Raw genomic sequence first — 14,433 nt, 5'->3', positions numbered from 1 at the left:
TTTTGCTTTCAATAGACTCAATAACGGCCCATGTTTTGCAATGTTCTATTCTGTAACCTGATCCGTGCTTTATCTTGGTATGAATAGTTAACATGTAGAAGTCATGTTTATCTTATACATTTCTTCTCTGCTTCTTTGTCCTCCATTCCTTTAATTCGAAAGAGAAGCTCTCAAATTAATATTTAGTTCTCAAAGGATATTTCCCGATGTTTTTGGAATACTGAGAAACTGCTAAATGTCCAACTATATTATTAAAGCATGATGACATGGTTATATCAGGACATTTTTCTTAATTTTAAAGCCCGTTTGTACACTAACTTAGCCCATAATTGAAAAGGATAATGCTCAATGTCACTGCTGGAGACATTCTAGAGTGGAAACATTTGAAGGCGTTCTATCCAATAGCGCCGCTGTGGTTCAGAGTTGTCCGTTGTGGTCCAGGTGTGACATATGTCAGTTAGGCATTATAAACCGGCTCGTTTGAGCCCTGAATGCTGTTTGGCTGAAAGCCGGGTATATTAGACCTTATACCACGGGTATCACACAAAATTACTTGTTTACTGTTGTAATTACGTTGGTAACCAGTTCATAATAGCAATAAGCCACCTTGGGGTTTTGTGGTATATGGCCAATATAGCACGACAAAGGGCTGTATGTATCCAGGCACTCCTGCGTTGCGTCGTACATAAGAACAGCCTTTAACCGTGGTATATTGTCCATATAGTCCATATACCACACCTCGTCGGGCATTATTGCTTAATTAGAGGTATGCTACGTGATTTACCAGCATCCACCTGTTCATTCTCACAATCATAGCCTAGAACATATACTTGTAATAACTAAATGTTCCCAGTTATTAGAAAAACAATCCACACCGAGACAAAAATGTAAACGAACAGCTGTCACAAATGTCAGATCGAATGTGACTTTTACCTGTTTTTCCCTTCGACGTGCAGCTCTCTTTCCTCTTGCTTTTCACGCGGAAGCCAAATGGTGTACCATGGAAATGCAGCACGTTTGTCCCATATTAAAAACGAAATGTGTATTTTAAAGTATTAAAAGACACCCAAATGTCATGTATTAGATACGTCTTCAATCATTTGTCAACCTTTGAGTTAGGTGAACGCTTTTAGTTACAAATGTTCAATCCTAAAATCTCACCACATCCTTTCTCCTTTCGATGCTGATCAGCCACTACACCGACTGCTCCTCTCAACCTTTTCGGTCTCTTAAAACTATGTCACACATCCAATAAAAACGATTCTAAACTGAAACTACAAAATATCTGACGAAAAATTAGCGATCCTTATGTCCGAGATATAGTCCGTCCAAGTTGAACATATTTGTATCGTCTGAAGCGCAACACAATGACCCTGTATCTCGGGCTAAAATCTTCCCCTGATAAACCGAAAACACGAAACTCGAGCCTGAAACAAAGGCTACTAGACGTCAGTCTTCTGCTTTTAATTAAGAACTTAACTAACACAATTAAATAGCTTCTCAAACAGCTAATATCTCCATCTCGATAAAGTATCCTACTTCGAATGCCTAGGAACCTAACTTTGCTCTGTTCCTGATTCATGCGCAATATCAAGCCTACGGAGATTTTAAATACACAATTTTGTCCCACCCCTCATTGTCCTGGAAGGGATCTGGCTGGAATGTGCTCTCAGAGCAGTTTTCCTGTTTCTGACAAGCATCTCATTTTTTCTTCTGGTTTTCGCACTTGTAGTCTGGCGTCTCTGTATACTGCCATTACAGAGTTACAGGCTTTGGGTCTGCACTATATAGGGAATAGGGTGCCATTTGGGACATAACCTGTCCATTTGCTCCCTGCCCCTACTGCTACCCCCATGGATGATGATGTCAGTGGTATTACAGCTGGTATCCGGCCTCCTTCCTCTGTTGTGTTACAGCAACAAATAACTATTTTTGAACACACATTGTATCAAATATGTTACTATATTAGGCTCATATCCTCCTCAAAAGGACAGTTGGAGCTCTAGGCGAATATTTCACTATTTTAACCAGGTCACCCTAGCATAACAAAAAAGCCTGAGTGATATCTCTCTTCATTGGTGTATATATCCCTTCCTTGTTCACATGGATGGTCCTTAATCTATCCTCTAGGCCTATGTACAGCTGCTACACCGCTGGGAGGCCTCACACCACAGTCTAAGGGAAGATAGAGCAATATGCCCTCATCTTTTTCATCAGCAGCACGTATTTTCCTTCCACACATTACAATTGTGAGAGGTTGAGATCCAGGTTGTTCTCAGCATTCTTTCAGAGCCAGGCAACACTACAGAAATCAGAAGGACATCTCATTCTATTTCTTTGGGCTGCCCAGTTTGTCTCCTTTCTTTCCAGGCTGTGCTGAAAGTCTTTGTTTTTGTGCAATAATCACACAGAGAGAGGATGGAGAATGAAATCCTGTTTATATGATGAACGTCAATAGAATGGAGAAAGTCTGAGTAATCTGTTTTCCTTTGACAGCCGACAGCCATTTCTTTCCAACGAAGTTGAGTACTTTTCTAACTAAAGACCACATCCTGAATGAAAATACCTGTCATAAAAAAATATGCTTCGGTAAGGTATCATAATGTGCTGTACAACCATTTTTATAGTTATAAAACACACGAGGGGAAATGCATAAACAGTCTGTGATATACAGTATGTACATCCTGTCTGAGGACTCCCAGTCTCAGGGTGCATCACAAATGCCACCCTGTTCCCTATTGAACAGGGCCCATAGGGCTCTGGTCAGAAGTGGTGCACTACATAGGGAATAGGGTGCCATTTGGGAGGCAACCTCAGACTTTAGTCACAGGTGTTTGTCTGTTTGTTTGTCTGTTTGTTTTTCCTAATTGGTATCGTTTGTTTATTCTATATACTGATATTTATGGTCTGGAGATTTCTAGCATCTAATAAAAATAGCTTTATTCATAATTTAGTCAATCAAACCGTTTCTATTTTTTCTCCTTCTTGTGTCACAGCTCAGAAGTAACTGTACTTTTACGTCCACTGATCCCAAGTCAGATGTAAAACACTGAATCCTAAAATCTTTCCTCATCTAGATCCTTTACTCTTTCGATTGGGATCAAGCTCAGTGTGCTATTTGTGCTTTGGTGCTCCTCTTAACTTTTTGTAAAAAAAAGACTGTTCTGCTTCCAATAAAAAAAACTCTAAACTGAACATCCATGAAACTTTGATGGGAACCCTCCTACATATGTCAGAGATACGTTCCAAGTTGACCAGATTTGTCTCGTCGCAAGAGCGGCGCAGTGACGCTTTATCTCGGGCAAAAATCTTTCACTGAACATCGAAAACACTAAGCTCGGGTCTGGAACACTAGGCGTCAGTCTTTCACTTTGAAATAACGTCACAAACAACCCCATCGCCTCTCAGTAAAGTACGTAGCCTGCCTGTGAACCTAACTGGTTCCTGATTCAAGTGGAAGATAAGCCCTACACAGATTATCACACCCATCATTGTGTTGAGTCTGGCTGGAACCTGCTCTCATACTGGTTCTCCTGTTTCTGGAAAACCTCTTATTTACTCCTCTGGTTCTCCCCATGTAGCCTGGCTTCTCTCAATACTGCAATTAAAAGGTTACAGATGTGGCTTTGGTGTCTCTCAGTGTGGGAGTTGAAGATCGACTGTTGCATCTAAATGCTACAGCACATAATAAAGCATCAAGCAGACAACATTTTTGCTCTTGAACTTAAATTCTAACTTGATTATTAGGCCTATGTGTATGTGTGTGTGTGGGGGGGGGGAGTAATGCTCACTGTCGATGTATCATTAACAAAGTGATACTGACCTGAGGTTACTGTGCCCAGTGGGGCGTTAGAAGAGCAGTCGTCCAACGGCATGGCGCTTCCTGAGGACGCTGACTGGACCCCAAGACAGACAGAGGTCCTTCCCAAATGGCACCATATTTGCTATGTAGTGCACTATACTTTTGGGAATAGGGCAATTCTTTCCCATTGAGCAACTAGTGGAATATATAGACAATAGTGTGCCATTCAGGACGCCGCTCTGACTGAGACAGCCAGTCCCAAATCGATCCCTACTCTTACCCATTGGACGGAACCCTTCAGTGGTTGCAGATCTGACTAATGGGCAATGACACACTCACTGTCCATGGCATTGCAACTGGTATCCGGTCACCATTCCCTTTAATGTTTCAGTAACAAATATGAAAACAATTTTTGAACACACACTGTTTAGGCCTTCACTATAATTAAGCAATAAGGCCCCCGGGGGTGGGGGGGGTATGGTCAATATACCGCGTCTAAGGGGTATTCTTACGCGACGCAACACAGAGTGCTAGGACACAGCCCTTAGCCGTGGTATATTGGCCATATTGCTATTGCTATTATAAACTGGTTACCAATGTAATAATAGCAGTAAAAATATGTGTTTTGTCATAACCATGGTATACGGTCTGATATACCACGACTGTCAGCCAATCAGCATTCAGGACTCGAACCTAGAGCTTTGGGAAATATTGCACCATTTTGGCCAGCTTTGGTCATTATGAAATATCCTAGAACAGGAAGTCTGCAAGGCCTACAGTCTAAATCCAATAAATGTGGCTATCTAGATCCAGTGGAACACTTTATCTAATACTGAACTGTTGATCTCCCACCATGATCCAAATATGGCTGCCTCCTTTATGGGAACGCTGAATTACACTGAAGCGTGGGTGAGATATTTTCTTCTCAGTCATGTGAATTTCTTGTTCTCATGGCCCTTAATCTATCCTCTTGGGCTGTGTACAGATACACGCCCAGCTGGTAACCCTCAAATCAACTGTTATAGCAAAGAGAGAGCAAACTGTTATTTTTGATCAGCAGCATGTCTTTTTCCTTCCCAAAATTAATCTGTGAAATGTTGAGATCTGGGTTGTTTGTAACATTCTTTCAGCACCAGCTAAGCAACACCAGCTAGGCAGCACCAGCTAGGCAGCACCAGCTAGGCAGCACCAGCACCAGCTAGGCAACACCAGCTAGGCAACACCAGCTAGGCAACACCAGCTAGGCAGCACCAGCTAGGCAGCACCAGCACCAGCTAGGCAACACCAGCTAGGCAACACCAGCTAGGCAACACCAGCTAGGCAGCACCAGCTAGGCAGCACCAGCTAGGCAACACCAGCTAGGCAGCACCAGCTAGGCAGCACCAGCTAGGCAACAACAGCTAGGCAGCACCAGCTAGGCAGCTAGGCAACACCAGCTAGGCAGCACCAGCTAGGCAGCACCAGCTAGGCAGCACCAGCTAGGCAACACCAGCTAGGCAGCACCAGCTAGGCAGCACCAGCTAGGCAACACCAGCTAGGCAGCACCAGCTAGGCAGCTAGGCAACACCAGCTAGGCAGCACCAGCTAGGCAGCACCAGCTAGGCAACACCAGCTAGGCAGCACCAGCTAGGCAGCACCAGCTAGGCAACACCAGCTAGGCAGCACCAGCTAGGCAAGGCAACACCAGCTAGGCAGCACCAGCTAGGCAGCACCAGCTAGGCAACACCAGCTAGGCAGCACCAGCTAGGCAACACCAGGGGGGGGCTTTACTTGGGGTGTTTCCTCCGACACACTGGTGCAGCTGGTTTCCGGGTTAAGCGGGCGGGTGTTAAGAAGCGTGAATACTTTCTGAAAGTACTGTATAGTTAGGCTGTATGGTTACACCCCATGGTTACAGACGTATCTATGGTTATGTTGTATGGTTACACCCCATGGTTACAGACGTATCTATGGTTAGGTTGTATGGTTACACCCCATGGTTACAGCTGTATCTATGGTTAGGCTACATGGTTATTGTCTGATCTGACTGTGACTATAATAGCACCAGTTAACAAGCTCACTGAGCTCACACACTAACCCAGCTTAGCCTATAGCCAAAGCTGCTAAATCTATCGGATATAAGGGGAAGAAGGATCATCACTAAGTCACATGGATGTTGTGTTTTTAAACGTTTTAATGTTTGGTTTTGTAATAGAATATTCATTGTATCTTATTGTATCTTTTCATATTGTAGGAGCCGTATCTAACACATCAATGGTTTTTGACTGGCAAAAGCCACGACACATACCATTTTCTGGATCCTTGACGAGGATGATGGTGTTATTTAAAAATAACCATCACATACTATTAGGACAGAAGTTGATTCCTACTGAATAACATACTTCACATTTCAGCTCCATCACAACATGTGAACTGGATCAACAAACAATTTCTTCTAACTGAGCAGGTTTGTGCAGCGTAATAACAAGCCACTCGGGTTTATCTTTAAATACCTGAGCCTCATCAAAGCTGAGGGGATCCCTGATATTATATTACTACTCTTGATAAAAGTCAAAAGTCCTCTCACCGGTAACAGTGTAAAATCTACTTCTTTCGGAAGACAGCTAATTGGAGTACATAGGAAAACAAAGCACAGAGCAGATTGGAATGTCAGATGTGCGTTGTGGTCAGACCTGGGTTCAAATACTATTCAAAATCTTACAAAAACATTCAGCGTTTGCTTTAGCTTGCCTGGAGTGCCAGTTGGGTGTGGTTTGCACTTTTATATTGTTTCCATATCAACAGGCAAGCTCTCTCAAGCCCAGCTGAAACATTTGAAATCGTTTTAAATTGTATTTGACCCCAGGTCTGGTTGTGCTATATCTGACCATGAGGTTTATCAAACAGGCAACTCTGAAACCTTGTTCATAATCCTCCCTAATCATTTGCCTAACTCATGTTAATGTCCTGTTTCTTTTTCAGGAAGTACCTTGCTTATCAGAAACTAGAGATGTCTTTGCTATGGCTCTGGTTCCTTCACAGTTTCGATTGGTTAGTTATGAACATGGAAGACCAAACAAACTCTACTGATCTTTTTAACAACTGAACTCTCAAAAATAAATAAATCAACAAAATAATTTGAAACAGAAAAAGAGAATTCCACATGAAAGATACATTAATAATAATGTCTAGGAATGTCCAGGCCATTGGAGTCCTTACGGCCGCATATCCCAGCAGAGAGGAAAACCAACAGTTCATCCATTAGACTCCATTAGGCTCAGATGCTAGTTTCCACCCATGTTATTGGAGGCCCCAAGGTAGGGCTGCAACTGAGCCTCCATGATGACCCCAGGCAGGTGCCACCACAGGGGAGTCATCCCCTTGTCTGTCTTATATGACATCATCACAGTGGATACAATGGAGTTAGTAGGAGATGACAGCAAAGATGGTGGATAAATCAAGATAGTTCTCTCAGGCCGTTTATCATTGGAAAAAATGGTCTACTTAACAGGGGTGGGTCTCCCATGGACACCAATGCAATAGCAGCTGGGTCTGGTCTACTAAGTTCATTGACTTTCATTCAATCAGTAAACAAAACTGCGAGTGGGGTGTCTCGCTTCCTCTTCCGTCTGATGACAGCACAGAGGTCGCTCTATTTTCCCAGAGTTCTGTGCTCCCACTCTGTGGCACTTTACAGACAGCAGTTTAACTTGCCTTGGCAGGCTCCTTTGACTTGGCCGCCACCTTGGCTGCCTTCTTCTTAGCTTTCTTAAGTGCCTTCTCTTGCGCTTGCTTCTCTTCCTCCAACTTTTCCTTTTCCTTTTTCTTCTCCTGCTTCTCCGCCTTGTACTTCCAGATCGGAGGCTCCAGGTGGCCCTTGTGCCTCTTCGCCTTCTTCGCCTTCTTGGGTGTTTTGTCTTGAGACTTGGTGAAGGTGATCTTGGGGATGCAACCAGATGGGAATACAGAGTTCCGGTGGGCCATGGAACAAGGGATGAAGTTCCGGATGCCGCTGGCAGCCATCGAGAGAATACTATCCCTCCACTCCGCGTTCGAGCAGCAGTTGGCGAGTGAGAAGGGGCTCGACGACGCTGGCGCAGGCTTGAAGGAACATTTCACACCGTTACTATGACACACAGAGCTTTCCTCCAGGTCCTTACTGCTGTGCTTCTCCATCAGCTCTGGCACGGCCAGGCGCCTCTTCCCGAGCTCGGGGGGGCTTGTGGGGCAGAGGGGCCGGCAGCCAGTGGAGACTAGAGGACTGTGGATGGATGTGGTCATCTTCACCAGGTGGTCCATCACTCCATTGTCCTGAGGGTCCTTGGGTAAGCTAATGGTCAGGCTGTCCTTCAGACGTTGAGTCAGTGTTTTGGGGATCATGGCTTTAGAAGAAGACAGAAGATAGAAGATTACTTATAAGTAGAACACCTAGTAACATTTGTTGCATTGCAATACAGTTTGATGCAGATTTATTGTCACAGAGACACACTACAGAGAAACACACATATTCTACGCATGCCCAATGGAGAGGTTGGATAAATGGGTCAGCCGCAGTGCAGCGCCCTTGGAGCAGTTTAAAGGTTACAACAGCAGGCTACTGGACAACTGCCCACCAGCTATTTCCCAGCCGGGGCAGGGATTGTAAACGGCAACCCTCTGGTTGCTGGCCGGCCTCTCTAACCTTTGGCAACCAGCTCCTTCAGCTCGGGCCATTCTATCACATAGCTGTCGCAGAACTGCTCGGCGATGGGGTGCGCCTGGAGAAAACGGAGACGCTGCAGGACCTCGAAGCGACCCGTCTTCAGGGCCCAGTCCATGATGCTTTTCCCCCGGACCTCATCCACTACATTGATATCTGCACCTGGACATCGGGAAAGGCAGGGAGACAGAGAAACATGAACGCACATCCAAAATGATCACAGGAGCTAGGCAACAAGGTTAGGCACTAAAGAAATGAGGGAAACTGATCAAGATTAGATTTTTATAATGTAATGCGTGAGGCATGTACTCTGAAAGTTCAAAGAAAATTCAAGTCAATGTAATCGTCCTACTAAGTGGCCAGTGAAGGAACTGTAAAATGTGGAGGGAGATAGAGGATATAAACATAAACAGCAATACACTATGAGGTGGGCTATTCAATTCTGGTTCTGTGGAGTTGAAACACTTCCATTTTCACCTCCTTAGAATCAGGGACCAATTCAGACCTGGGATACCAGGTGATTCCAATTTACTATCAGGTAGAAACAAAAAAAAACAGAAATGTTTTGGCCTGTCAGGGCCGGAATGAACAGCCTGGCGGCTACGGAGAGGAGAACTGTCACTATTTGATTGGCTAATAATGAGACATTATGTGTTTATGAACATCTCCAGATTGAAGCAGGAGAATCAAGGGTTTCAATTAAAGGGACAATCAGCAGTTGAAACAATGTTTCTAGTGCTGATTGCCGCTTTTAGGTTATTTGGTTGATTAGTTCTTAATTATTTAAGTGGATCCCTTATTGGATGGTGTCTATTACAGAGGCTTGTCCTCAAGCATTTACTCAGCTGAAGAGGAATGCATTATAAGGCATGTAGACGTAACACAAACTACACCATACCCAAAGCTGTTTTTTGTGCCTTCAGATCACAGGCGGTCATTGGCACCTTAATTAGGGAGGACGGGCTCATTGTAATGACTGGAACGGAAATAATGAAATGGTATTGAACACATCAACACACGATTGTACATGCCTCACACACTCCAGTTTCAACTGTTCTGCCTTATTATTATTCGACCATGCTGGTCATTTTTGAACATTTGAACATCTTGGCCATGTTCTGTTATAATCTCCACCCGGCACAGCCAGAAGAGGACTGGCCACCCCACATAGCCTGGTTCCTCTCTAGGTTTCTTCCTAGGTTTTGGCCTTTCTAGGGAGTTTTTCCCTAGCCACCGTGCTTCTACACCTGCATTGCTTGCTGTTTGGGGTTTTAGGCTGGGTTTCTGTACAACACTTTGAGATATCAGCTGATGTACGAAGGGCTATATAAATACATTTGATTTGATTTGATTTGATACCATTTCATTTACTCCGTTCCAGCCATTATTATGAGCCGTCCTCCCCTCAGCAGCCTCCTATGGTACAGATAAGAATAGGTTGTAGGGTGAGCTGATGGTGACCTGTTTTGACTTATGTACCGTTAATAGGTGTTACCACAGCCATGTCTCTATCAGTCCTGGTAAATCCACACAAAGCTAATCCAGCCTGCAACCCAAAACAGCTAGTCCCAGATTAGACAAGAAGACGAGAATAGAAAACCAACGTCCTCAGATTTGACCCTTGAACTCAGATAGATGTGCGTCATCATCCTTCTCCACCTAAATGGCTGTCATAATCATACACTTGGTCTGTGTCTGAAATAGCACCCTATTCCCTATATAGTGCACTATTTTTTTAAATGTTCTTTAACACATTCATAGTAACCATAGAAACCTAATGAATAATACAATAGTCAATCTAGTTCTATGATGATAAGTTGATAACCCATTTCACCATAGTAACTGTGCTTCTACTGATTCGAGAATAAACTTATTAAAGATATCAGTTAGGAAGTTGTCAGTATGGAGAGGGAGGGGTTTTGCACCACTTGGACAAGGAAAACCCATGGAAATAGTCTTTGGAAGTCCTTCCAACCCTGCACTCAAAGACTTCTGTTCAATGACTACTCCAATTCTTGATTTTACTGACTATAGCCACTTACCGGCCATGAGGAGGGAAGACACACAGTCTACCCTGCCTTGCATGGCTGCCTTGATGAGGGCAGTGAAGCCCCGGGTGTCCCTCACCTCCAGGTCTATCTTAGGGTAGTAGTTCAGGATGAAGTTTAGAATGGAGATGTAGCCTGGATGGAGAGAGGGGCTGTTATTAGGAAGGTTGAAGTTGCCATAGTTGTTATCACCAGTGGAATTGGGTGGGAATCTTCAGGGGAACATTTTAACAAGTTTTGTAACTGAATGGCCGTTGACTGTGATTATTAAGTTCCCAGCTGATTTAGTTCCAGTTACACCCCTGAGTATAATGCTGTGACCCCTACCAGATCATGGAATAGGTGCTTCTATTGATATGATATGATATGCTCACCAAAGCTAGCCAGCATATTATTGCAATGCTTACCGGCCTGGGCAGCAATCATCAGTGCTGTGTTGCCTTCATTGTCCTGATGATTAATGTCGATCAGTGGACACGTGTGTAGACCGTAGACCATGTCCACATAGCCTCTGGAGACAGCAAGCATCAGACCATTCTGACATGGAAACAAAGCCAAGCCCAGATGTGGTCATTCAATATGCTCTAATGCAGTGTTTCTCCACCTTTTATGTACCAGAAACCGCCAAGCTTTTGTTCTTCCTCCTTGTGGGACCCCTTACATTAAAATGAACATTTGAGTAACTCACTAAAAAAGTATAAGCCATCCATCTCAAAGACCAGTCAGTATCATCCCAGGAATCATTGCCAGTCTGCAAGCCAAAGGTTGAGAAACACTGCTCTAAGGCAGAGAGAAATCAAATACTTGTTGAACCCCAAACCACCTGAGGGAAACATGACATAGTCCTTACCATGCCATTGATGTCCACCTCCATAACCTCTTCCTTAGTAACCCCCCTCTCCAGGACCCTCAGTAGCGTCAGCGCCTCGTTCCTGTTACAGGCCTCGTACAGCGTAGAGGTGGTGCCTCCACTACCCCGCTCCATCTCATAGTCTGGCATGATAGAGTCCTCCGACACCAAGCTCGCCGTTTCGGACTCATTCTCAGAGAGTTCAGAATCCTCGGACGGGCCAGCGCCTAGTTGGGGATCATCTTGTGCATGAGCCATCACTGGACCACCAGGTGGACCACCGAGAGGAGGGGACCACACCCGACCAAGAGGCCTCCTCTGCCCACCGAGAGGATGAGATCACACCTGACCAAGAGGCCTCCTCTGCACACGGGAGGATGAGATCACACCCGACCAAGAGGCCTCCTCTGCACACGGGAGGATGAGATGTGGAGAGGACCCTGCCTGGACCCTGCTGATGATTACCACATCACAGCTGCTCACTGGAAGAATAGACACAGACATACATGACTGGAGGGACACAGACAAACAGACACAGAACAGCAAGAGCGCGTTCGCACACACACACACATGCACACACAATATGACACTCTTACACCACAGAGAGAGCTCTAATTCAATTACACATTGTGAAACAACTGGCAACTCAATTATGGATGTGAGGAATCAAATGTCCTGTTCGTACCCTATTTTGGTTCCCTTCTCTTCCATTTCCCCAAGATATTATCTTTATTTTTTATTTTTTATCAAAGAGTGTTTATCAATAGCTCATCTAAACCTCTCTAAACCTTCTCTGGCTCACAATAAACCAACTGAAATAAACCAGCATGGATCTAGTTGGCATGAAACATGCATATATTGTATAAGAATAGCCATCAAACAATTCATTAGAGTCTGTATTTACACTACATTCAATTACTAATGTGACAAAACATTGTGTAATCATTAGCCTGCATAGTTGGTTGACCCTCTCATCTCCACATCTTTCAGTCGATGTTGATCTGTCAAGTGAGTTGCCCCTGAACAGCGTCCTAAGGTTCCCATTAACCTGAGACGGCACGGTCATAACTCCTATGTTTTCTATTTCCAGCCTGGTCTGAGTGTAAGGACTGGTCCACCGATTGGTCTTAGTCAGAGTGAGTGAGTGAGGTTGTAAAGTAGATCCCCCCAGACCTGAGGAGAGCCTTAATGACCGATTCACCTTCTAGGGCTGATGCAACCTGTATTGTGTTTGCTCCCATATTTTATTTTTACGTTGTCCTTTTCAGCACAGTTCTATCAACTATGGGGGATTCGTAACCAGGCCAGCCTAGTACAGCTCGGCTAGGGTTGGGTAGCTTAGGTCCTATAGTGTGAATCAGGCTGAGGAGAACCTGAGGTGAACCTCTCCCAGCCAGGTGTGGTTGACAGGAGGAGGAATTGTAATCTGAACAATTACAGCAGTCAGAAATAATCTGCCCTCTCAGCCTCATCACGGTGCAACCAACACACTACCGATAGACGTTTTGTAACTGGATAGAGGCCAGGATACCAGGACACCCTACTGGACACCAGGACACCCTACTGGACAGCAGGACACCCTACTGGACACCAGGACACCGTCCGGACACCAGGACGCCCTACTGGACACCAGGACACCCTACTGGACACCAGGACACCCTACTGGACACCAGGACGCCCTACTGGACACCAGGACACCCTACTCGGAGACACACTGAACGTGACGGTCTAGTCTGTATCTGGAGGTCAATACCAGGATTAATAGATAAACCTTGCATTTAAATAAAGCTTCTTGGGAAGTTTTCTAATGTCTATACTGAGCACACACTGTAAGCCTGCTTTATACGCATTGCATAAACTATCAGGGAGAGTTTAATAAGCATTCAATGCATTTACTTTTAAAGCAATTATCTAAAGAACATGAAAAGGGAGGTCTACTGCTGCTGAACACAGACGAACAAGAATGATGTTTTCATGAATAAGAAATTCAGCAAAAAGCTGAGGCTTCTCTCTCAGTGAGTCAGCCTATGTAGGCTAAGTGATAGGGTGTGTGTAATGGGTATAGACAGGGCATATGGTGCAGACTGCCTGCCTGCTATCATGTCTGGGAAGCCAGGCTGGGCCAGGCCTGCTCAGCATCTGTCACTGCATGGGGCTTCACCTTCAACTAGAGAAGAGAAGCCCGCTGGGTACTAATCAACCAATCTGTGTACACACACACACACACACACACACACACACACACACACACACACACACACACACACACACACACACACACACACACACACACACACACACACACACTGCACTGGTAACAATCAGCAACAATGTTGGTAACTGCCCTGGTAACTGGTAACAATGTTGATAACTGCCCTGGTAACAATGTTGGTAACTGCCCTGGTAACAATGTTGGTAACTGCCCTGGTAACAATCAGCAACAATGTTGGTAACTGCTCTGGTAACAATGTTGGTAACTGCCCTGGTAACAATGTTGGTAACTGCCCTGGTAACAATCAGCAACAATGTTGGTAACTGCCCTGGTAACAATGTTGGTAACTGCTCTGGTAACAATGTTGGTAACTGCCCTGGTAACAATGTTGGTAACTGCCCTGGTAACAATCAGCAACAATGTTGGTAACTGCCCTGGTAACAATCAGCAACAATGTTGGTAACTGCCCAGCAACAATGTTGGTAACTGCCCTGGTAACAATCAGCAACAATGTTGGTAACTGCCCTGGTAACAATCAGCAACAATGTTGGTAACTGCCCTGGTAACAATCAGCAACAATGTTGGTAACTGCCCTGGTAACAATCAGCATCAATGTTGGTAACTGCCCTGGTAACAATCAGCAACAATGTTGTTTGAGAAAGTTATCTGTAACTTCTCACGTTGCATAAAACAAAATTCCCAAATGCGTCTCTGTGCTCAGACAGAAAAAGAATGGCTATTTTGCTTCAAGGACTGACTGCTATATTTAGCCATCCTTGATGCTGCTTCTCTGTCTTTTGCTTACAGAAAAACAATGTGTTTATATGTGTGTGTGTGTGTGTG

General features: G+C 44.6%; 2 protein-coding genes across 3 annotated transcripts in view; both read right to left on the bottom strand.

Moving 5' to 3' along the window:
• Positions 1 to 1,756, bottom strand: part of LOC135504019 (serine/threonine-protein kinase receptor R3-like) — a 37,976-nt gene extending 36,220 nt beyond the window's left edge. For both annotated transcript variants that reach the window (XM_064922265.1, XM_064922266.1), the window contains exon 1: positions 934 to 1,756. The gene's annotated coding sequence lies outside the window, so the exon portion shown is untranslated. The remainder of the gene's footprint in view (positions 1 to 933) is intronic.
• A 5,307-nt stretch (positions 1,757 to 7,063) lies between these two features.
• Positions 7,064 to 11,803, bottom strand: LOC135503637 (photoreceptor ankyrin repeat protein-like). Its single transcript, XM_064921791.1, has 5 exons — positions 11,379 to 11,803; positions 10,936 to 11,065; positions 10,523 to 10,663; positions 8,463 to 8,642; positions 7,064 to 8,163 (listed from the first exon to the last, which is right to left on the bottom strand). The coding sequence occupies exons 1-5, from the start codon at positions 11,634 to 11,636 to the stop codon at positions 7,487 to 7,489; spliced, it is 1,386 nt and encodes a 461-aa protein (XP_064777863.1). The 5' UTR covers positions 11,637 to 11,803; the 3' UTR covers positions 7,064 to 7,486.
• Between the last annotated feature and the right edge of the window lie 2,630 nt (positions 11,804 to 14,433).

Source organism: Oncorhynchus masou, chromosome 18 (genome assembly GCF_036934945.1).
Source record: "Oncorhynchus masou masou isolate Uvic2021 chromosome 18, UVic_Omas_1.1, whole genome shotgun sequence".
Classification (NCBI taxonomy): Eukaryota; Metazoa; Chordata; class Actinopteri; order Salmoniformes; family Salmonidae; genus Oncorhynchus; species Oncorhynchus masou.
This window is presented reverse-complemented; position numbering and strand designations above follow the sequence as displayed.